Source organism: Hemitrygon akajei, chromosome 12, assembly GCF_048418815.1.
Source record: "Hemitrygon akajei chromosome 12, sHemAka1.3, whole genome shotgun sequence".
Taxonomy (NCBI): Eukaryota; Metazoa; Chordata; class Chondrichthyes; order Myliobatiformes; family Dasyatidae; genus Hemitrygon; species Hemitrygon akajei.
Window position 1 is genome coordinate 1,728,501 of NC_133135.1, and position 24,514 is coordinate 1,753,014.

Here is a 24,514-nt window from a genome sequence, read left to right on the forward strand (position 1 = left end):
ACAGGGAGAGGGTTACAGAGACAGGGAGGGGGTTACAGAGACAGGGAGAGGGTTACAGAGACAGGGAGGGGTTACAGAGTCAGGGAGGGGTTACAGATTCAGAGAGAGTGTTACAGAGACAGGGAGGGGTTACAGAGACAGGGAGAGGGTTACAGAGACAGGGAGGGGTTACAGAGACAGGGAGGGGTTACAGATTCAGAGAGAGGGTTACAGAGACAGGGAGGGGTTACAGAGACAGGGAGAGGGTTACAGAGACAGGGAGGGGTTACAGAGACAGGGAGGGGTTACAGAGACAGGGAGAGGGTTACAGTGACTGGGAGGGGTTACAGAGACAGGAAGAGGGTTACAGAGACAGGGAGAGGTTACAGAGACAGGGATAGGGTTACAGAGACAGGGAGGGGTTGCAGAGACAGGGAGGGGTTACAGAGTCAGAGAGGGGTTACAGAGACAGGGAGGGGTTACAGAGACAGGGAGAGGGTTACAGAGACAGGGAGGGGTTACAGAACCAGGGAGAGGTTACAGCGACAGGGAGAGGGTTACAGAGACAGGGAGGGGTTACAGAACCAAGGAGGGGTTACAGAGACAGGGAGAGGGTTACAGAACCAGGGAGAGGTTACAGCGACAGGGAGAGGGTTACAGAGACAGGGAGGGGTTACAGAACCAAGGAGGGGTTACAGAGACAGGGAGGGGTTACAGAGACAGGGAGAGGGTTACAGAGACAGGGAGGGGTTACAGAACCAGGGAGAGGTTACAGCGACAGGGAGAGGGTTACAGAGACAGGGAAGGGTTACAGAACCAAGGAGGGGTTACAGAGACAGGGAGGGGTTACAGAGACAGGGAGGGGTTAAAGTGACGGGGAGAGGGTTACAGAGACAGGGAGGGGTTACAGAGACAGGGAGAGGGTTACAGAGACAGGGAGGGGGTTAGAGAGAGGGAGGGGTTACAGAGACAGGGAGGGGTTACAGAGACAGGGAGAGGGTTACAGAGACAGGGAGGGGGTTAGAGAGAGGGAGGGGTTACAGAGACAGGGAGGTGTTACAGAGACAGGGAGGGGTTACAGAGTCAGAGAGAGGGTTACAGAGACAGGGAGGGGTTACAAAGACAGGGAGAGGGTTACAGAGACGGAGGGGGTTACAGAGACAGGGATTGGTTACAGAGACAGGGAGAGGGTTACAGAGACAGGGAGGGGTTACAGAGACAGGGAGAGGTTACAGAGACAGGGAGGGGTTACCGAGACAGGGAGAGGTTACAGTGACAGGGAGAGGGTTACAGAGACAGGGAGAGGGTTACAGAGACAGAGAGAGGGTTACAGAGACAGGGAGCGGGTTACAGAGACAGGGAAGGGTTACAGAGAAGGGGAGGAGTTACAGAGACGGGGAGAGGGTTGCAGAGACAGGGAGGCGTTACAGAGACAGGGAGGGGGTTACAGAGACAGGGAGAGGGTTACAGAGACAGGGAGGGGGTTAGAGAGAGGGAGGGGTTACAGAGACAGGGAGGGGTTACAGAGACAGGGAGAGGGTTACAGAGACAGGGAGGGGTTACAGAGACAGGGAGGGGTTACAGAGACGGGGATAGGGTTACAGAGACAGGGAGAGGGTTACAGAGTCAGAGAGGGGTTACAGAGACTGGGAGGGGTTACAGAGACAGGGAGGGGTTACAGAGTCAGGGAGGGGTTACAGAGTCAGAGAGAGGGTTACAGAGACAGGGAGGGGTTACAGAGACAGGGAGAGGGTTACAGAGACAGGGAGGGGTTACAGAGACAGGGAGAGGGGTTACAGAGACAGGGAGAGGGTTACAGAGACAGGGAGGGGTTACAGAGACAGGGAGAGGGTTACAGAGACAGGGAGAGGGTTACAGAGACAGGGAGAGGGCTGCAGAGACTGGGAGGGGGTTGTAGAGAAGGAGAGGGGTATGCTGAGACAGCGAGGGCATTGCAGATAGGGAGGGGTTACAGAGACAGGGAGAGGGCTGCAGAGACTGGGAGGGGGTTGTAGAGAAGGAGAGGGGTATGCTGAGACAGCGAGGGCATTGCAGATAGGGAGGGGTTTTTATAGCCTGGAAGAGGGTTTAATAGAAAGGGTTTTATAAATTGAGAGGGATTGTATAGACAGGGAGGGCATTGCAAATCTAAGGAGATGACTGCTGAGACAGTGAGAGGGTTGCAGACATGGGAAAAGTGTTGAAGAGACAGGCTGGTCAGCGGTTTGCAGAGACAAACACAGGATTACAGTGATGGGTAGGGGCTGCAGAGTCAGGGAGAAGGTTGCCAAGAGAAAGAGGGTGCAAGGAAAGGGTTGAGGGTGCACAGCAGGGAGGAGTTTGCAGGGACATTAGACCATAAGGCCATAAGACACAGGAGTAGAATTAGGCCATTCAACCCATTGAGTCCACTCCACCATTTAATAATGGCTGATCCTGGATCCCATTCAACCCCATACACCTGCCCTCTCACTATATCCCTTGATGCCCCAACCAATTAGGAATCTTTCAACTTCTGCTTTCACGGACTAGGCCTGCACCGAAGTCTGTGGCAGACCATTCCATAGTTTCACCACTCTTTGGCTAAAAAAACTCCTCCTTGCTTCTGTTCTTTGGAGAAGGAAGTCGGAGGATCAGAACGGGAGTGCGGCGGGAGCCATTTTGATTTTTTCTTTTTCTCATCGGAGTTAAGAGAGTCAGGACTGCGCAGGCTTGTGACGTCAGGCAGTGAAACGGGGAAGATTTAAAAAGGGCAAAAATTCTAAATTGGGTTTCATTTGGAAGGAAGTCGGAGGATCAGAACAGGAGTGTGGCGGGAGCCATTTTGATTTTATCTTATTCTCATCGGAGTTAAGAGAGTCAGGGCTGCGCAGGCTTGTGACGTCAGGCAGTGAAACGGGGAAGATTTTAAAAGCACACAGCCTTAAACAGCGGGCAGCGTTGTTTTGCGGGCAGCAGAATGAGCCGGGAGCAAAGTGAATGCTTAAGGGCTTGGGCTCAATGGGCTTAGGTGGAAGTGGGCAAGGCAAGGTAGGCTTAGGTTTCATTTTTTCCTGTTATTTGAGGAAAGGGGGAAGAATGAGTGTGAGGGCAGCTTGTTGGTCTCGGTGTCGGATGTGGGAGATCCTGGAGTCTCCTAGCCTCCCGGATGGCCACGTCTGCTCCAGGTGCACCGAGCTGCAGCTCCTAAGGGACCGTGTTAGGGAAATGGAGCTGCAGCTCGATGACCTTCGTCTGGTCAGGGAGAGTGAGGAGTTGATAGAGAGGAGTTACAGGCAGGTGGTCACACCGGGGCCATGGGAGGCAGACAGGTGGGTCACGGTTAGGAGGGGGAAGGGGAAGAGTCAGGTACTAGAGAGTACCCCAGTGGCTGTACCCCTTGACAATAAGTACTCCTGTTTGAGTACTGTTGGGTGGTGAGGACAGCCTACCTGGGGGAAGCAACAGTGGCCGTGCCTCTGGCACAGAGTCTGGCCCTGTGGCTCAGAAGGTAGGGAAAGGAAGAGAAAGGCAGTAGTAATAGGGGACTCGATAGTTAGGGGGTCAGACAGGCGATTCTGTGGACGCAGTCAGGAGACCCGGATGGTAGTTTGCCTCCCTGGTGCCAGGGTTCGGGATGGTTCTGATCGCGTCCAAGATATCCTGAAGTGGGAGGGTGAGGAGCCAGAGGTTGTGGTACATATAGGTACCAATGACATAGGTAGGAAAAGGGAAGAGGTCCTGAAAGGAGAATATAGGGAGTTAGGAAGGCAGTTGAGAAGAAGGACTGCAAAGGTAGTAATCTCGGGATTACTGCCTGTGCCACGCGACAGTGAGAGTAGGAGTGGAATGAGGCGGAGGATAAATGTGTGGCTGAGGGATTGGAGCAGGGGGCAGGGATTCAAGTTTCTGGATCATTGGGACCTCTTTTGGGGCAGGTGTGACCTGTACAAAAAGGACATGTTACACTTGAATCCTAGGGGGACCAATATCCTGGCGGGAAAGTTTAATAGAGCTGTTAGGGAGGGTTTGAACTAATTTGGCAGGGGGATGGGAACAGGAAAAACGGAGCAGAGGAGAGAGAAAACAGAAATAGATCTAAGGTAGTGAGCAGTAAGGATGTCAGGAAGGACAGGCAGGTGATGGAGAAAATTTGCAACCATTGGGATGAGTTGCAGTGCAATAAAGTTGCAGTGTAATCAATGTAAGAAGTACCAAATACTGGACTTAAGGTGTTATACTTAAATGCATGCAGCATAAGGAATAAGGTTGATGATCTTGTCGTACAGCTACAGATTGGCAGGTATGATATTGTGGCCATCACTGAGACGTGGCTAAAAGATGCATGTCTCTGGGATCTGAACGTCCAAGGGTGCACAGTGTATCGGAAGGATAGGCAGGTAGGTAGAGGGGGTGGCGTGGCTTTAATGGTAAGAAATTATATTAAATCATTAGAAAGAGTTGACATAGGATCTGAAGGTACAGAATCTTTATGGGTTGAGTTAAGAAATCACAGGGGTAAAAGGACCCTGATGGCAGTTATCTACAGGCCTCCAAACAGCTGCAGTGATGTGGACTACAAATTACAACAGGAAATAGAAAAGGCTTGCCAGAAGGGCAGTGTTTTGATAATTGTAGGGGATTTTAACATGTGAGTGGATTGGGAAAATCAGGTCGGCACTGGATCTCAAGAGAGAGAATTTGTAGAATGTCTACGAGATGGCTTTTTAGAACAGCTTGTTGTTGAGCCCACTAGGGGATCGGCTGTACTGGATTGGGTATTGTGTAACGAACCAGAGGTGATTAGAGAGGTGGAAGTGAAGGAACCCTTAGGAGGCAGTGATCACAACATGATTGAGTTCACTGTGAAATTTGAGAAAGAGAAGCTGAAATCTGATGTGTCGGTATTTCAGTGGAGTAAAGGAAATTACAGTGGCATGAGAGAAGAACTGGCCAAGGTTGACTGGAAAGGGACACTAGCAGGAAGGACGGCAGAGCAGCAGTGGCTGGAGTTTATGCGAGAAGTGAGGAAGGTGCAAGACAGATATATTCCAAAGAAGAAGAAATTTTCGAATGGATAAAGGATGCAACCGTGGCTGACAAGAGAAGTCAAAGCCAAAGTTAAAGCAAAGCAGAGGGCATACAAGGAAGCAAAAATTAGTGGGAAGACAGAGGATTGGGAAGTTTTTAAAAGCTTACAAAAGGAAACTAAGAAGGTCATTAAGAGGGAAAAGATGAACTATGAAAAGAAACTAGCAAATAATATCAAAGAGGATACTAAAAGCTTTTTCAAGTATATAAAGAGTAAAAGACAGGTGAGAGTAGATATAGGACCGATAGAAAATGATGCTGGAGAAATTGTAATGGGAGATAAGGAGATGGCAGAGAAACTGAACGAGTATTTTGCATCTGTCTTCACTGAGGAAGACATCAGCAATATACCGGACATTCAAGGGTGTCAGGGAAGAGAAATATGCACAGTCACAATTACAACAGAGAAAGCACTCAGGAAGCTGAATAGTCTAAGGGTAGATAAGTCTCCTGGACCAAATGGAATGCACCCTCGTGTTCTGAAGGAAGTAGCAGTGGAGATTGCGGAGGCATTAGCAATGGTCTTTCAAAAGTCTATAGATCCTGGCCTGGTTCTGGAGGGCTGGAAGATTGCAAATGTCACTCTGCTATTTAAGAAGGGGGCAAGGTAGCAAAAAGGAAATTATAGACCTGTTAGCTTGACATCGGTGGTTGGGAAGTTGTTGGAGCCAATTGTCAAGGATGAGGTTACGGAGTACCTGGAGGCATATGACAAGATAGGCAGAACTCAGCATGGTTTCCTTAAAGGAAAATCCTGCCTGAAAAACCTAGTGCAATTTTTTGAGGAAATTACAAGTAGGCTAGACAAGGGAGATGCAGTGGATGTTGTGTACTTGGATTTTCAGAAGGCCTTTGACAAGGTGCCGCACATGAGGCTGCTTAACAAGATAAGAGCCCATGGAATTATGGGAAAGTTACATACGTGGATAGAGCGTTGGTTGATTGGCAGGAAACAGAGAGTGGGAATAAAGGGATCTCATTCTGGTTGGCTGCCAGTTACCAGTGGTGTTCCACAGGGGTCCGTGTTGGGGCTGCTTCTTTTTATGTTGTATATCAACAATTTGGATTATGGAATACATGGCTTTATGGCTAAGTGTGCTGATGATACAAAGATAGGTGGAGGGGCCGGTAGTGCTGTAGAAACAGAGAGTCTGCAGAGAGACTTGGATAGATTTGGGGAATGGGCAAAGAAGTGTGCAAATGAATTACAACGTCGGAAAGTGTATGGTCATGCACTTTGGCAGAAGAGATAAACGGGCAGAATATTATTTAAATGGGGAGAGAATTCAAAGTTCTGAGATGCAACGGGACTTGGGAGTTCTTGTGCAGGATACCCTTGAGGTTAACCTCCAGGTTGAGTCGGTGGTGAAGAAGGTGAATGCAATGTTGGCATTCATTTCTAGAGGAATAGCGTATAGGAGCAGGGATGTGGTGTTGAGGCTCTATAAGGCACTGGTAAGACCTCACTTGGAATACTGTGTCCAGTTTGGGCTCCTTATTTAAGAAAGGATATGCTGACATTGGAGAAGGTTCAGAGAAGATTCACTAGAATGATTCTGGGAATGAGAGGGTTAACATATGAGGAACATTTCACCACTCTTGGACTGTACTCCTTGGAGTTTAGAAGAATGAGGGGGGACCTCATAGAAACATTTTGAATGTTGAAAGGCATGGACAGAGTGGATGTGGCAAAGTTGTTTCCCTGGTGGGGGAGTCTAGTATGAGAGGACATGACTTGAGGATTGCAGGGTGCCCATTCAAAACAGAGATGCGAAAAAACATTTTAGCCAGAGGGTGGTGAATCTATAGAATTTGTTGCCACGGGCGGCAGTGGAGGCCAAGTCATTGGGTGTATTTAAGGCAGAGATTGATAGGTATCTGAGTAGTCAGGGCATCAAAGGTTATGGGAAGAAGGCAGGGGAATGGGACTAAAGGGGAGATTGGATCAGCTCATGACGAAATGGCAGAGCAGACTCGATGGGCCAAATGGCCAACTTCTGCTCCTTTGTCTTATGGTCTTATGGTCTTAAAAGTCACCCCTCAATTTTGAGGCTGTGCCCTCTAGTTCTAGAAAAGCCCACCAGAGGAAACATCCTCTCCACATCCACCTTATCTTGTCCTTTCAACATTTGGTAGGTAGAAATGAGATCCCCATGCACTCTCCTAAATTCCAGTGAGTACAGGCACAGAACTGCCAAATGCTCCTCAAATCAATAGAAAGATGCAACATAGGATCAAAAGATGTTGAATCTTTATGGGTTGAGTTAAGAAACTGCAAGAGTAAAAGGACGTTGATGGCTGTTATATACAGGCCTCCCAACAGTGGCTGGGAGGTGGACCACAGGTAACAAGAGGAAACAGAAAAGGCGTGTCAAAAGGGCAATGCTATGATAGTCATGGGAGATTTTAACATGCAGATCGATTGGGAAGATTAGGTTAGTAATGGATCTCAAGAGAGTGAGTTTGTTAAGGATCAGCCATGACTGAATGGCAGAGAAGACTCCACGGGCCAAATGACCCAAATCTGTTCCTATGTCTTATGGTCTTATATGTTAACTACCTCATTCCTGGAATCATCCTCGTGAACCTCCTCTGGACTCCAATGACAATACATTCTTTCTGAGATATAGGGTTCAAAACTATTGACAATATTCCAAGTGTGGCCTGACTAGTGTCTTATAAAGGCTTAGCATTGTCTCCTTGCTTTTATATTCTATTCCCCTTGAAATAAATGCTGACATTGCATTTGTCTTCTTTACCACAGACTCAACCTGTAAATTAACCTTCTGGGAGTCTTGCACAAGGAATCCTAAGTTCCTCTGGACCTTTGATATTTGAACCTTCTCCCCATTTAGATAATAGTCCGCACTATTGTTCCTTTTACCAAAATACATTATCATACTTTTCCCAACACAGTCTTCCATCTGTCACTTTTTTCCCAATTTGTCTATGTCCTTCTGAAATCACATTGCTTCCTCAGCACTACCTACCCCTCCACCCATCTTTGTATCATCAGCAAACTTTGCCACAAAGCCATCAATTCCACTACCTAAATCATTGACAAACATTGTGAAAAGTAATGGTCTCAATACTGACTGACTGACCCCTGAGGAACACCACTAGTCACTGACAGCCAACCAGAAAAGGCCCCTTTTATTCCCACTCACTGCCTCCTGTCTGTCAGACATTCCTCTATCCATGCCAGTAGCTTTCCTGCAACACCATAGGATTTCATCTTGTTAAGCAGCCTCTGTTGCACCTTATCAGATGCTTTCTGAAAATCCAAGTAAATGACATCCACTGACTCTCCTTTGTCCATCATGCTCAAGAATTCCAACAAATTTGTCAGGCAAAATTTCCTTTTACAGAAACCGTGCTGACTTTGACTTATTTTATCATTAGTCTCCATGTACCCTGAACCCTCATTCTTAATAATCGATCCCAAAACTTCCTAAAACTCCACTGAGGTTAGGCTAACTGGCCTATAATTTCCTTCCTTTTGTCTTCCTCCCTTCTTAAAGAGTGGAGTGACATTTGCAATCCTCCAGTCCTCCAGGACCACGCCAGAATCAAGAGATTCTTGATAGCTTATGACCATCGCATCTGTTATATCTTCAGCAAAGTCTCTCAGGACTCTGGGAGACTTGTCCACCTTAAAACCTTTGTGTTTGCCTCGCACTTTTCCCTTTGTAATAGCAATGGCACTCACTCCTGCTCCCTGACACTCACAGACCACTGGCACACAGCTAGTGTCTTCCACAGTAAAGACAGATGTAAAGTACTTATTAAGTTAATCTGCCATTGCTTTGTCCCCCATTACTACCTCACCAGCATTATATTCCAGTGGTCCAATATCAACTTCACCTCCCTTTTATTCTTTATATAACTGAAAAACTTTTGGCATCCTGCTTTATATTACTGACTGGTTTGACCACTTATTTGATCTCTTCCCCTCTTATAACTTTTCTAGTTGCTTTTTGTTGGATTTTCAAAGCTTCCCATTCATCCAACTTCCCACTCATTTTTGCTACCTTATATGCCCTTTCCTTGGCTTTTATTCAATCCTTAACTTCCCTTGTCAGCCACAGTTGCCTATCCCTGCAGTCTGAGATCTTCTTCTATGGGACATATCTATCCTGCGCCTTGTGAACTATTCCCAGAAACTTCAGCCATCTGTGTTCTGCTGTCATCCCCACCAGTATCCACCTCCAATCCACCTGGGCAAGCTCCTCTCCCATGCCTCTGTAATTTCCTTTATTTCATTGTGACACTGATACATGTGACTTGTGTTTCTCACTCTCAAATTGCAGTATGAATTCAATCATATTATGGTCACTGCCTCCTTTACGTTAAGCTGACGAATAAAATCTGAATTATTACACAACACCCAATCCCGAGTAGGCTCAAGCACAAGCTGCTCTAAAAAGCCATCTTGTAGGCATTCAACAAATTCCCTCTCTTGTGACCTGATTTTCTCAATCCCCTTACATAGTGAAGTCCCCCATTATAACTTTGTATTAGTCCTTATTACATGCCCTTTCCAACTCCCTTTGCATTCTCAACCCCACATCTTGGCTGATATTTGGAGGTCTATATATGATTCCCATAATAGTTTTTCTACCCTTGCAGTTTTTTAACTCCACCCACAAAGTTTTTGACATTCTCTGACCCTATGTCACCTCTTTCTAAAGATGTAATTCCATCTCTTACCAACAGAGCCACACCACCACCTATGCCTTCCTGCCTGTCCTTTTGGTACAAAGTACATCCTTTGATATTAAACTCCCAATTATGACCTTCTTTCAGCCATGACTCAGTGATGCCCACAACTTCATACTGACCAATCTCTAATTGCGCCAGATGTTTGTCCATCTTATTCCAAATGCTATGCACATCTAAATACAGCATCTTCATCCTATGAATTTTACATCTGTAGTACAATTTAACACTTTGTTCTGTCTGTATTTGTAGCCAATCATTGGCATGTTCTTTCTTACATTCATGTTACACCCATCATCTGCTTGTAAACCTGTTGGCTCATCCTCAGCTCTATCAGACTGGTTCCCAACCCCCTGCCATATCAGTTTAAACCACTCCCAACAGCTGTAGTAAACTTGCTTGCAAGGATATTGCTCCCCCTCAGATTCAAGTGCAACCCATCCTTTTTTACAGGTCACACCTGCCCCAGAAGATGTCCTATTGATCCAGAAATTTGAATCCCTGCTCCCTGCTCCACTTCTTCAGCCATGCATTTATCTGTCAGCTCATTCTATTCCTGTTCTCCCTGTTGTGTGGTGCAGGCAGCAATCCTGAGATTACTACTCTTGAGGTCCTGCTTCTCAGCTTCTTTCCTAACCCTCTGTTCTGTTTTCAAGACCTCTTCCCATTTTCTACTTATGTTGTTGGTACCAATGTGTACCACGACTTCTTGATGCTCACACTCCCTTGTCAGGATATTGTGGACGTGCTCAGATCCTGGCAGCTGGGAGGCAAACTACCATCTGTGTTTCTTTTTTGCGTCCACAGAATCATCCGTCTGTCCCACTACAATAAAGTCCCCTATTACTGCTGCCTCCCCACATTGAAGGCATTGCAGAGACGGGGGAGGGGGCCGCAGAGACGGGGGAGGGGGCCGCATTGACGGGGGAGGGGCCGCAGAGACGGGGAGGGGCCGCAGAGACGGGGAGAGGGGCCGCAGAGACGGGGAGAGGGCCGCAGAGACGGGGACAGGGCCGCAGAGACGGGGAGAGGGGATGTAGAGATGGGAGGGGGCCGCAGAGATGGGGAGGGGCCGCAGAGACGGGGAGGGGGCCGCAGAGATGGGGAGGGGGCCGCAGAGACGGGGAGGGGCCGCAGAGACGGGGAGAGGGCCGCAGAGACGGGGAGAGGGGATGTAGAGACGGGAGAGGGCCGCAGAGACGGGGAGGGGCCGCAGAGATGGGGACAGGGCCGCAGAGACGGGGAGAGGGCCGCAGAGACGGGGAGAGGGGATGTAGAGACGGGAGAGGGGGCCGCAGAGACGGGGACAGGGCCGCAGAGACGGGGAGGGGCCGCAGAGACGGGGAGGGGCCGCAGAGACGGGGACGGGGCCGCAGAGACGGGGAGGGGCCGCAGAGATGGGGAGGGGGCTGCAGAGACGGGGAGGGGCCGCAGAGACGGGGAGGGGGCCGCAGAGACGGGGAGGGGGCCGCAGAGACGGGGAGGGGATTGTAGAGACGGGGAGGGGGGATGTAGAGACGGGGAGAGGGGTTGTAGAGACGGGAGAGGGGGTTGTAGAGATGGGGAGGGGGCCGCGGAGATGGGGGAGGGGATTGTAGAGACTGGGAGGGGGTTGTAGAGACGGGGAGGGGGCCGCGGAGATGGGGGAGGAGATTGCGGAGACAGGGGAGGGTGTTGAGGAGACGGGGGAGGGGGTTGCAGAAATGGGGGAGGGGGTTGAGGAGACGGGGAGGGGGTTGAGGAGACGGGGAGGGGGGTTGCGGAGATGGGGGAGGGGGTTGAGGAGACGGGGAGGGGGTTGAGGAGACGGGGAAGGGGGTTGAGGAGACGGGGAGGGGATTGAGGAGACGGGGAAGGGGGGTTGAGGAGACGGGGAGGGGGTTGAGGAGACGGGGGAGGGGGTTGAGGAGACGGGGAGGGGATTGCGGAGACGGGGGAGGGGGTTGCGGAAACAGGGGAGGGGGTTGAGGAGATGGGGAGGGGATTGAGGAGATGGGGAAGGGGGTTGAGGAGACGGGGAGGGGGTTGAGGAGACGGGGAAGGGGGTTGCGGAGACGGGGGAGGGGGGTTGAGGAGACGGGGAGGGGATTGCGGAGACGGGGGAGGGGGGTTGCGGAAACAGGAGAGGGGGTTGAGGAGATGGGGAGGGGATTGCGGAGACGGGGGAGGGGGGGTTGCGGAGACGGGGAGGGGGTTGTGGAGACGGGGAGGGGTTGAGGAGACGGGGAGGGGGTTGAGGAGACAGAAGGTTGAGAGACAGATGTGGGGACTGCAAAGACGGAGATGTTGCATATACAGGGAAAGGGTTGAAGAGAGAGTAAGGGGTTGCAGAGACAGGGAGACGGCTTACAGACTCGGTGTGGGGGGGGTGCAGTGTTGCAGATACCTGGAGAAATGCAAGACAAGCTTTTCACTGTATCTTGCCCCAGACTGGGGAGAATGGTGTCGATGTAGAGAGTTGCTGTGGGTGGGGGGTAATAAATGCTCCAAATGCCCAGATAAAGGGCAAAGCTCCAGCCCCCACTTTCAGCTTCCCTCATGAACGTGTTTACATTTCAATTGTGGCTTGTCAAACCTAAGGATGGGCAGAAGATTACGCAGTGAACGCGGTGCTCCTGAGGGTTAGGGTCAGTGTGTGATCTACATACGGAAAGGGTCAATGACAAAGAATTGATGTGTGCACAGCAAGATCCCATGCACCACTGTGTTAACGTTTGTGGGCAATCTGCACACAGCAAGTGCAGACACAAAGCACTGGCAGATCCCACAGAACAAGTATAAGCTCAAGAACACAAGAGATGGTGGAAATTCAGAGCATCACACAGAAAATGCTGGATAGGCTCAGGATTGAAACAAGGTGCAGAAAATTGCAAACTCAGTTGCTCCGTTGTGGACACCGAGGACATCTTGAAAAGGTGATGGCTCAAAAAGGCAGCATCTGTCATTTAGTTCTCCCTTCACCCAGGTCGTGCCCTCTTCTCATTGTTACCATCAGGAAGGAGGTACAGAAGCCTGAAGACACACACTCAATTAACAGTTTTTCCCCTTCACCACTCGATTTCTAAATGGACAATTAACCCATGAACACCACCTCTATTTTTTGTTTCCTCTGTTTTTGCACTACATAGTTAATTATATATTTATACAGTATACACACACACTTATTGTAATTTACAGTTTTTATTATTCTGAATTGCACTGTACTGCGGTCACAAAACAACAAATTTCAAGACATATGGCAATACTATTGAACCTGGTTCAGGACCGGTAATATCAATTGAGGGGAATAAATAGTTGAATTTTCCGGCCGAGACCCTTCATCAGGTCATGTAGTGCCTCAGCCCAAACCCATCTCCAAAGACACTGCTGAGTTTCTCCAGCATTCTATGTGTGTTATTCTACAAGCTCTCCGCAAGCCTATGTGCACGGCAAGATCTCAGACTGATGGCTGAATACCAGATCATCTGTTACACTGATGCTTTTCTGGAAAGATAGTGCGACCTCCGGAGACAGCGGGCGCAGCAAGTCCCTGGGTCTGGTCTGTGTTTGAGTCACAGTTCTGACAAGGGAACTTGGGGCAGCTGTAAGATTTACTGCAGACACTCAGTGTATCTTTAACAGCAGATCGCTAATGACCTGGAGAATAATTCTCTCTGATAAACGACATACTCTGCAATAAATTATCCCTTTTCAATTATTGCTGAAACATACGGGCGATGATTAAATCAGGAGTTCCCTCTGACAACATGTCGGAACCAGTTATCCGGAGGGGATGATTAACTCAGTGAGAGGGGAATTAATGTTTGACAGAGTCCTCCCTGTGTTCCATCTCGGTGCCCAGGAAAGGAGAATAGGCCATGTGGCCCATCAGGTGCGTTCCATCATGGCCGATTTATTATCCCTCTCAATCCCATTTTCCTGCTTTCTCCCTATTGGTGTCCCAACAAACCAAGAACATATAAACCTCCGCTTCAAATATACCCAATGACCTGGCCTCCATAGCTGTCTGTAGCAACAAATTCCACAGATTCATCACCGTCTGGCTCAAGAAATTCCTCTTCATCTCTGTTCTAAAAGGACATCTTTCTATTCTGAGGCTGTGCCCTCTGTCCTAGACCCCCACGAAAGGTAACCTCCTGTCCACATTGACTCAATTGAGGTCTTTCAATAACCCCTCACTCCACACTCTTGTCCCTACCCACACACCTGTTCTCCTCCCTCACCCTACACTCTCGTCCCTCACTCCACACTCTCGTCCCTACCCACGCACTCATTCTCTCCCCTCACTCCACACTATTGTTCCTACCCACACACTCATTCTCTCCCCTCACTCCACACTCTCGTTCCTACCCACACACTCATTCCCTCCCCTCACTCTTGTCCCTACCCACACACTCATTCTCTCCCCTCACTCCACATTCTCGTCCCTACCCACACTCTCATTCTCTCCCCTCACTCCACATTCTCGTTCCTACCCACACTCTCATTCTCTCCCCTCACTCCACACTCTCGTTCCTACCCACACACTCATTCTCTCCCCTCACTCTTGTCCCTACCCACACACTCATTCTCTCCCCTCACTCCACACTCTCGTCCCTACCCACACACTCATTCTCTCCCCTCACTCCACACTCTCATCCCTACCCACACTCTCATTCTCTCCCCTCACTCCACACTCTCGTCCCTACCCACACTCTCATTCTCTCCCCTCACTCCACACTCTCGTCCCTACCCACACACCCGTTCTCGCCCTACACTCTCCTCCCGCTCCCCGTTTATCCCTCTTCCTGCGTCTCTAAACATGGTATGTTGAACTTGCCCCATGTCAAATGTTGTTGCGTCTCGATAACCACCAGCTCTCCTTCCACAGGTGCTGCCTGAATTTTACTCACCAGAGAGCAGAACATTTCTGGGGGGTCTCCGCATGTGCTGTCGGGTGGGTCTAGGGTGACCTTTAGGAAGCGGGTGAGCAGCGCAGCCTCGGGTTGGCAGGCCATGTAATCCCAGCTCATGTCCTGGTCCGAGTGTACCTTGGTCTTACACAGATCGTAGTGGCCCCAGGATGAGAAGTGGGCAATGGAAGAGCACAGCGTTGCCCACAGGGCCTGGACAGGCAGCAGGGCCGACAGCCGCATTGTGCCCCAGCACTTGGATTGTGGCCAGAGAATGTGACGTTTTGGGGCAAGGCCCCAGCCGGTGAACAGGTGTATTCCTCAGATGGTCCAGGGGTTTGGCTGCAGCTGGGAAACTGGTGTAACGACAGATGTTCCTGAAGATGGGATGCGACTGTCACACCAACTTAGCAGATGTTCCAGAGGCTGCTCGTCTCCAGATGGTGAAACAGTGAAGTGGACAGATGTGTCCAGATGTTATCCAGTGTTGTTGATGAATATTCTGGAGCTGAGATTCAAAACAGGATAACATGAAGTAAACAGATGTTCCAGTGGTTGTCCCACAACTGGTGAACCAGATGTTCCAGCTGTTGTGTACCAAGTCATTGGACAATTTTGGACACAGAAGCTTTCAGTTCTCCCAGAGCTGGTGACAGGTAGACTTGACTGTTTCTACTGATTTGTTCAGCTGCTCAGCACTAATATCGAAAAGGAGCCATCTTCAACTAACACTTGGCCTCACATTAATTTCCACTTCCGCCCAGCATCAGGGCCCTGTCAGGAGAGATCAAACCAGGCCATTGGCAAAAGTTGCTACTCTCCCCCCGCAGACACTTAATCCAACGCTGCCCCTAGCCTTTGAACGGTAGAGAAGAGCACCCTCAGTATCACCCCTCCCACAATATGGCCCTCCCTCAGTATCACCCCTCCCACAGTACCTCCCCTCCCAGTGTGACTCACCCTCAGTACCACCCCTCCCACAGTGTGACCCTCCCTCAGTATCACCCCTCCCACAGAATGACCCTCCCTCAGTACCTCCCCTCCCACAGTGTGACTCACCCTCAGTACCACCCCTCCCACAGAATGACCCTCCCTCAGTACCTCCCCTCCCACAGTGTGACTCACCCTCAGCAGTGCCCCTCCCACAATATGGCCCTCCCTCAGTACCACCCTCCCACAGAGTGACTCACCCTCAGTACCACCCCTCCCACAGTGTGATCCTCCCTCAGTATCACCCCTCCCACAGTGTGACCCTCCCTCAGTACCTCCCCTCCCACAGTGTGACTCACCCTCAGTACCACCCCTCCCACAGTATGACCCTCCGTCAGCACCTCCCCTCCCACAGTGTGACCCTCCCTCAGTACCTCCCCTCCCACAGTGTGACTCACCCTCAGTACCACCCCTCCCACAGTGTGATCCTCCCTCAGTATCACCCCTCCCACAGTGTGACCCTCCCTCAGTACATCCCCTCCCAGAGTGTGACCCTCCCTCAGTACCACCCCTCCCACAGAGTGACCCTCCCTCAGTACCTCCCCTCCCACAGTGTGACTCACCCTCAGTACCACCCCTCCCTCAGTACCTCCCCTCCCACAGTGTGACCCTCCCCCAGTACCACCCCTCCCACAGTGTGACCCTCCCTCAGTACCACCCCTCCCACAGTGTGACCCTCCCCCAGTACCACCCCTCCCACAGTGTGACTCACCCTCAGTACCACCCCTCCCACAGAATGACCCTCCCTCAGTACCTCCCCTCCCACAGTGTGACCCTCCCCCAGTACCACCCCTCCCACAGTGTGACCCTCCCCCAGTACCACCCCTCCCACAGTGTGACCCCCCCCCCCCCCAGGCCTCGCTGTTCATGGGATTGATTCCAGGATCGAGCACTCATTCTCTTGCCCCACAGTCGTCCACCCCCCCCCCCCTACAACTCTCTCCTGGCGCCACTGTTACACGTCTCCGTGTGAGTGTGGACCCCAACTGCCACAGAGTGGAAACCAGGAAATTCACAAGATTCACAACCCAATGCAGTGTGACAGGGAATGTCTGATTTCCTCCCACGGAAACTATTCCCCTCACACACACATACATTCTCACACACACAAACACCTCACAGACACCACCTTAATACAATCCCACACCACCCCACTCATACGCTCCACTTCTACACAACCCAATATCCCACACACCCAACCACACACACACACACACAGTTTCTGGCAGCAGATCAGTTTGCACCAGGGCACAAACTGACTCACACTCTCTCCCTCACACACACCCCACACACTCACCCCCTCTCTCACACACACCCCACACACTCACCCTCCTCTCTCACACACACCCCACACACTCACCCCTCTCTCTCACACACGCCCCACACACTCACCCCTCTCTCTCACACACGCCCCACACACTCACCCCCTTCTCTCTCTCACACCACACACTCACCCTCCTCTCTCACACACAGCACACACTCACCCCCTCTCTCACACACACCCCACACACTCACCCCCCTCTCTCACACACACCCCACACACTCACCCCCCTCTCACACACACGCCCCACACACTCACCCCCTCTCTCTCACACGCACCACACACTCACCCCCCTCTCTCACACACACCCCACACACTCACCCCCTCTCTCACACACACCCCACACACTCACCCCTCTCTCTCACACACGCCCCACACACTCACCCCTCTCTCTCACACACGCCCCACACACTCACCCCCTTCTCTCTCTCACACCACACACTCACCCTCCTCTCTCACACACAGCACACACTCACCCCCTCTCTCACACACACCCCACACACTCACCCCCCTCTCTCACACACACCCCACACACTCACCCCCCTCTCACACACACGCCCCACACACTCACCCCCTCTCTCTCACACGCACCACACACTCACCCCCCTCTCTCACACACACCCCACACACTCACCCCCTCTCACACACACGCCCCACACACTCACCCCCCTCTCTCTCATACATTGTGGTCGGGGGTTACATGCCGATCAACACGACACCCCTTTACCCCCGTCCCTCACACATTTCCCTCCTGTACTCTCCGTCCGTCACCCTTCCTCCGCACTCAGTCGCAGTGGAGGGTGTACGAGTGTCGGAGATGGGGACGTGAGGAGGGGATCGTTGAGATGAGTAACGGGATGTCCCCTTCCTATGACATTCCCTTTCCCGGGCCAGCGACCCCATTTTTGGGACTGCGTCTCTTCGGGAGCCGCCGCCCGGGAGTATCCAGTGGGGCGGTGAGCGGGGTTCTCCTCTCCCCACAGCCGGGAGCTGCTCGTCGCCGCACTCGGCTTCGGCAGCTGATTTAAACCTTCGCTTTGGAAACGGATGACTTGGACTTTCAATGAAATGTCGTAGAGTTAATCTGCTATCAAACAGGAATATTAAACACACGGTGGGGAGCAGGACAACTTCAGAATGCCTGATTCATCAAAAACTCTTTTCCCTACTCGCTGGCTTCATTCGCCAGACAAGGTGCCGGCTGCTCGGGATTATTTCTCAATTAACCGCGAAGAAAGGGAGCTTCCTGTGCGACCTGCATGGTCCCGGGGTCAGGCGGCGAGGGACTGGGTGACGGGGGAGCCACCCGATCTGCTTCCTACACTGGGGGAAATGTAGTAGGTTGCAGTAGGGCTGGGCCGGACCCGGCGATGGGCGGCGGTCCCGCGCTTCCTCCTGGGACAGTGGGTTGGACTCTGGGAATGTTGGGAACGGGGCTTTGGGAATGTTGGGGACGGGGCTTTGGGAATGTTGGGGACGGGGTCGGGGCTGTGGGGATGTTGTGGACGGGACTTCGGGAATGTTGGGGTCGGGGCTTTGGGAAGGGATATGATCCCGGAGGGGTCCTGGAACTCACACGGACCTTGGAGACAATGTCCATCCCTGAAGAATCGACACACTGCCACCGCCCAGTTGAATGGATACAACCCTCACCTTCAACGCCAACCCCCTACGGAATGAACAGAACCTCTACAAACACTGTCTATGTCGGATAAAGTATGCAGAGCTCCCATTCAGTGTCCACCCGTTATAGACTGTAGACAAGGCTCTTACAATGCGCATACCTGCAGAAGGTATACAATACTGGTATAACATGCTTACCCACTGCAGAATATACAACACCTTCCAATACAATGTCTACACAATACAGGAAGTATACAATCCCCATATACACTGTCCATCCCTTTTGAATATACATGTAAATCAATCCTTTTGTACGTAATTTGCACCCGCCATAAGACCATGAGATATAGGCGTAGAATTAGGCCATTCGGACAATTAAGTCTGCTCGGCAATTCCATCATGGCTGATTTACTATCCCTCTCAACGCCATTCTCCGGCCTTCTCCCCGTAACCTTTCACACCCCAACTAGTTAAGAACCTATCAACCTCGGCTTTAAAAATATCCAATAACTTGGCCCACACAGCTGTTTGTGTAAAGAATTCCACAGATTCACCGCTCTCATCTCTACTCTAAATGGTCACTCGTCTATTCTGAGGCTGTGCCCTCTGGTCCTAGACACCCCCCCCCCCGCCAATATAGGAAATATTGTCTTCACATCCACTCTATCTAGGCCTTTGAATATTCGATAGATTTTCATGAGATCCCCTTCATTCTTCCAAACTCCAGCAAGTACAGGCCCAGAGCCATCAAAAGCAACTCATACGTTAACCCTTCTATTCCCGGAATCACTCACATGAACTTCCTCTGGACCCTCTCCAATGCCAGCATAACTTTTCTTAGATAAGGGGTCCAAAAACTACTCACAATACAAGGTGCGGTTTAACCAGAACCTTATAAAGCCTGAGCATTACAACCCGTCTTCCTCCACTCTCCCCACATCCAGAAAGCCAACCTTTTCTCATCGTTGCAAATGGCGACCCCTCCCCAGTGTAGCCACTCCTTTCCGGGGAGACCGCTCGCAGTAGTCAAGCGTTGGCCCGACTGTTGGTGCGCACAGTTCCGGTGTCGTCTCCCCGAGCATGGTTTACCGCGCCGATGAAGGAAAATCTCCCTCATGCCGGGTGGCTTTCCTCCGGTACCATTCAATCGTCTGCCCTTTGCTGGACAATCTTTGGCCTCGCCAGCAGCCCTCACAATTTTCTGCGGGCTTTCACTGCTATTCCCAGCCAAACAGACCAGCCCACTATCAGCTACTTTAGTTCAAAACTACTGAATAATCTTACCAGAGTCTACAAACCTCCGCCCCTATAGAATGTACCCAGACAGCGCTCATATAGAACGCCGACCCCGTGGAATGTAGAGGTCGCTGGTGTACAATCTCCACACAAACTACCCTCAGGTAAAATGTTCATCCCTATAGAATAAAAACAGCCACCCTATAGACTGTACGCGCTCCACATACACAACCCTACCCTGCAGATGTATACGCTATACATAGTATATAGTACACAAACCCTGCCCATACAGAAGGTATACATTCCTCATACACAACCCTATCCTATAGAATGTTTACACTCCAAACGTACAAACCCCACCCCTCAGGCAGTACACAAGGTATAGAGCCTGTTCAGAAAAACACCCCGGAGTCGGGGAGATTCCCTTCATACAGAGACTCCGATCCCCGAACTCCCGTTCAGCCTGGCGGCGGATCCAGATGGTCCCCGGTCCATCTCACAGATGAGCTCGAGGTAACTTTGCCAGTCCACCCTCCACTCCCTCCAATCCCGGCTGGGCATCAGCCAGCCATCCCTCCCACGGACAGCGCGGAGAGGGATGCACAGAGGGCCACTTACACTTAGGGAGGGGGCGGTGGGCTCCGCACCAGGCCGGACCCCGGAGCCCTCTCCGCATCAGCCGGCAACAAGTCTCCAGGAACTCCGGGACGGGATCAGAGCAACTCAGTGGTTCAAGAGAGGGGGAAGAGTTTGGAGGGAAGGAGAGAGAGAGAGAGGGGAGGGGAGGAACTGAGGGAGTGGAATAGGGAGTGGGAGAGGGAGAGTGAGAGGCGGAGAGAGGAGAGTGTGGAGTGAGGAAAGAAATCGAGAGTAGTAAATGGATGGTGAGAAATTGAGAGGGGGAGAGAGAGGGGAGGGGAGGAATAGAGGGAGGAAAAGAACGTAGAGTGGGAGAGGGAGGGTCAGAGCCTAAGAGTAGGAGAGAGAGGAATAGAGGAAGGAGAGGAATGGGGAGGTGAGAGACGGAATGGGGAGGGAGGAAGAAGCGGGTCAGAGGGAGGAGGGAATTGGAGGAGAGATGGAGATTATGCAAAAGGTCACGGAGTAATGACAGAGAGAGTGAAAGGATGAGGTTTAGAAACTGAGAAGAGGCTGAGGGAAAGCTGTCAGATAGAGATAGGAGTAGATGGGGGGATGAGGAGCTGGAGCGAGGTTGAAGCAGCCGCCGAGACGGAGATTCGGAGATTACACTGAACGCCTCCCCACCTGAGGACTCCGCGCGGTCCTAAACACCGGATGCTGCGCTATCGTCACACTTGAAGCTTCCGTGCGGCCCTAAACACCGCCGCGCAAGTGTATAATTTTAATCTGCCCGATTCAAAGGAAGGTGGTATTCGGAGCCGATTGGAGGCTTCGCTGCCGTATAAACCGGTGCGATATCGTAATGACAGCATCACAGATCTCTTTCAAATGGTCTCCCTAAAACTCCCGTACACCCACCGCCCCGAACCCGCAACAAACTCTCGTCCTCCCGGGGTCGCCTCTGTCCCGTGCTGAGAGTTCCTCACCCGGACACAGGGGGTGTTGGATGTCGCCGCTGACGCACCTCGACCATGCGGTTACAGTCTGGGCTCAGCACGAACCGCTGCTGTTACACGACCCGACTCCCTCACCAGCTCAGCGGTTTGTCAGCGTTTACAGAGACTAGATTAGATTTACAAGATATCTCCGCGCAAAGGAATCAATCAAAACACCGCCAGACTCTGAAATCCCGCCCTCTGCCCTGCCCGTACCGATCCAGGGTCGCCGCTTCCCCCCGCCCACCTTCCCAACCAGCCCGCACCTCGCCGGGGCTCTGTGTGAATTTGGAGTGAGGGGGATAGATATGCCCCACCTTTCCCTCCAGCTTCCACTGAATCTCGGTCCCCACCCGGATACACTTCACTGCGGGATTTCTCCAGTGTCCCATCCACAGGCTGTGTCCACGGCCCCTCCACTCTCCATTCTTCCCGGCCCTCCTCCGCCCCCAAATCTCCCGCGCCGTTCGTCCCACCATCTGTGTTCGCTCACAACCTTCCCCCTCTCTGTCTTTGTAACCCCCTCTGACCCTCTACACCCCTCCAGACGCGCAACCGGAGATCTCTGCTGCCCTCCAATTTTGATGTCTCCAGCAACCCCGATTTTAATCTTTCCTCCACTGGGGGCCGTAGTTGACGCCCAAGCCCTGGAATCTGGAATCAGACCTCCCCCCCTCCCAACACACCACCATTCTCCTTCATCCTTCACCGTGGCCGAGGTTTGATCCCGTGTCCCATCCCAGGACGCTGTTCGCTGGTCCCGGGAAGTGTTAGTTCAGTTGTTAATGTGTTCTGAGCTCTCACTGGGCTGTCTAATTATGTTTTGCGTTTCCAGCACCTGCAGACTTTCTCGTGTTTCTGTTTGTCTGTAGCAACTCGAGCTGTCACTCTCCTCTCCCCCTCTCTTTCTGAGGAGCTTTTCCTCTCGGCCGCGATCAGCCGGCCAGACGGGCGGGGGCGAACTCGCTGTGGTCGTTGGATGAGGCAGCTCCTCGGGCGGGTTAGCGGTGAAGGGGTGAAAGGGTGCCGCACTCGCTGCCTGCTGTCAGGCTGCTGCCGCGGTCACAGACAGCTCCCTCCGCCCTCAGCCTTCAGCTCAATCACTGCCGTTAGGCAGCGCACCTTCACCGGATAGGAACTTCACCGTTCCCGAAGAAAAGCCGGAAACAAGGTGAAACACTTGTGTGTGTGAGAGAGAGAGAGAGTAGGAAGGAGGGAAAGAGAGTAGAGCGGTGTGAGAGAGAGGGGAGGAAGATAGAAGGGAGGGAGTGAGAGAGAGGGTAGGAAGGAGGGAAAGAAAGAGTTAGAAGGGAGTGAGAGGGAGAGTGAGAGAGGGAGCAAGGAGGAAAGAGAGAGAAAGTGTGGGATAAAGAGGGAGGCAGAAGAGGGTGAAGGAAAGAGGAAGATAGACATAGAAGGAGAGGGGGAAGAAAGAGGTAGTACAAGAGGGAGAGGGAGTAACCAAACATTAACAATTCACACGTCTGTGAAATGAAAAGCAAAAGCAAACTAGCTGGTGGTGCTGGAAATTCTTCACTGAAATCATCAGCTAAAACACAATGTTGGAAGAACTCAGCAGGTCAAGTATGGAGAGAAATGGATCCTTCATGTTTTTGCTTCAGATTCCTGCATCTGCAGCCTCCTGTGTCTTCAGCTGAAACATTATGTTTCCCTCTCCATGGACACTGAGTCCATGGCCTGCTGAGTGTTTCCAGCGTTCTCTGTGAATCAACAAACGAAGACAATGAGAACAACAAACACAAAATGCCAGAGGAACCTGAAGAAGGGTCTCGGCCTGAAGTGTCGACTATTTATTTATTTCCATAGATGCTGCCTGACCTGCTGAGTTCCTCCAGCATTTTGTGTGTCTTACTCTAGATTTCCAGCAATTGCAGAATCTCTTGAGGGTTCCTCTCCGTGAATGCATGGGTTTCCTCCAAATGCTCCAGTTTCATTCCACAGTCGAAGGATGTACTGATTAGTAGGTTAATTGGTTACTGTAAGTTGTCCTGTGATTAGGCTCGGGTTAAGTCGGTGGGCTGCTGAGCAGCGTGGTGCATTGGGCTGGAAGGACCTGTTCCCTGCTCTATCTCTAACTAAATAAATTGAACTCTTGATATCTCTATTCCATAACACTCCCTGGCCATCACCATTCACTGGAAAAGTTCTTCCCTGGGTTGACTTCCCAAAATACAACACCTATCTGAATTGAAAGCCATTTGCCATTTGTCAGCTGACCAAGGCACCCCCTTGTAATTTTTAATAACTTTCTTCACTGTCTGCAACACCATCTGTTTTTGTATCATCCACAAACTTGCTAATCACCCTTGTACATTCTCATCCGAATTGTTCGTACATATAAAGGTGAATAACTTCACCTCGGAATGCAGGTCCATAGTTCCTTGAAAGTAGCATCACAAATAGATAGGGTCATAAAGAAAGCTTTTGGCACATTGTCCTTCATAAATCAGAGTACTGAGCTGAGCACAGGATGTCATGTTGAAATTGTATAAGACTGGATAAGACATTGGTGAGGCCTAATATGGAGTATTGTGTGCAGATCTGGTCACCTTACAGGAAAGATGTCAATAAGATTAAGAGTACAGAGAAAATTTACAAGGATGTTGCCAGGATTTGAGGGCTAGAGTTATAGGGAAAGGTTGAATAGGCTAGGACTTTAAAATTTGGAAATTAGAAGATTGAAGCAAGATTTGATAGAGATATACAAAATTATGAGTTAAAATTTGACATTGCCTTTAAGGAGCTTATACGTCCCTTTCCATGACTGCATGGTTTTCCTCTGGGTGCTCCGATTTCCTCCCACAGCAAGCGTGCTTTTTCCACTGAGGTTGGGTGCAACTAGAAGTAGAGATCTTGGGTTAAGGGTGAAAGGTGAAATAAATAAGGGGAACCTGAGGGAGAATGTCTTCACTCAGTGGTGGCTGAGCTGCCACTGGAGATGGTGGAAGCAGGTTGATGAAAGGCAATTTGATAGATCGATGATCAGAAGCATGGATCGAGTGGACAGCCAGCACTATTTCCCCAGGGTGGCTGTGGATAATACCACAGGACACCTTTTAAGGTGATTGGAAGTGTATAGACAGAGG

General features: G+C 51.0%; 1 protein-coding gene across 4 annotated transcripts in view; it reads right to left on the bottom strand.

Annotated features, from left to right (window-relative positions):
- ntng1a (netrin g1a) overlaps nt 1–21,523 on the bottom strand; it is a 202,623-nt gene extending 181,100 nt beyond the window's left edge. For 3 of the 4 annotated variants that reach the window (XM_073062471.1, XM_073062470.1, XM_073062468.1), the window contains exons 1-2: nt 20,449–21,076; nt 14,661–15,434 (exon numbers count right to left, since the gene is read on the bottom strand). In XM_073062471.1, coding sequence (XP_072918572.1) covers nt 14,661–14,903 — 243 coding nt within the window. In that variant the 5' untranslated portion in view covers nt 14,904–15,434; nt 20,449–21,076. Of the gene's footprint in view, nt 1–14,660; nt 15,435–20,448; nt 21,077–21,398 lie in introns of those variants that run through there. The other variant, XM_073062469.1, reaches the window with a different exon arrangement.
- Nucleotides 21,524–24,514: the final 2,991 nt, after the last annotated feature.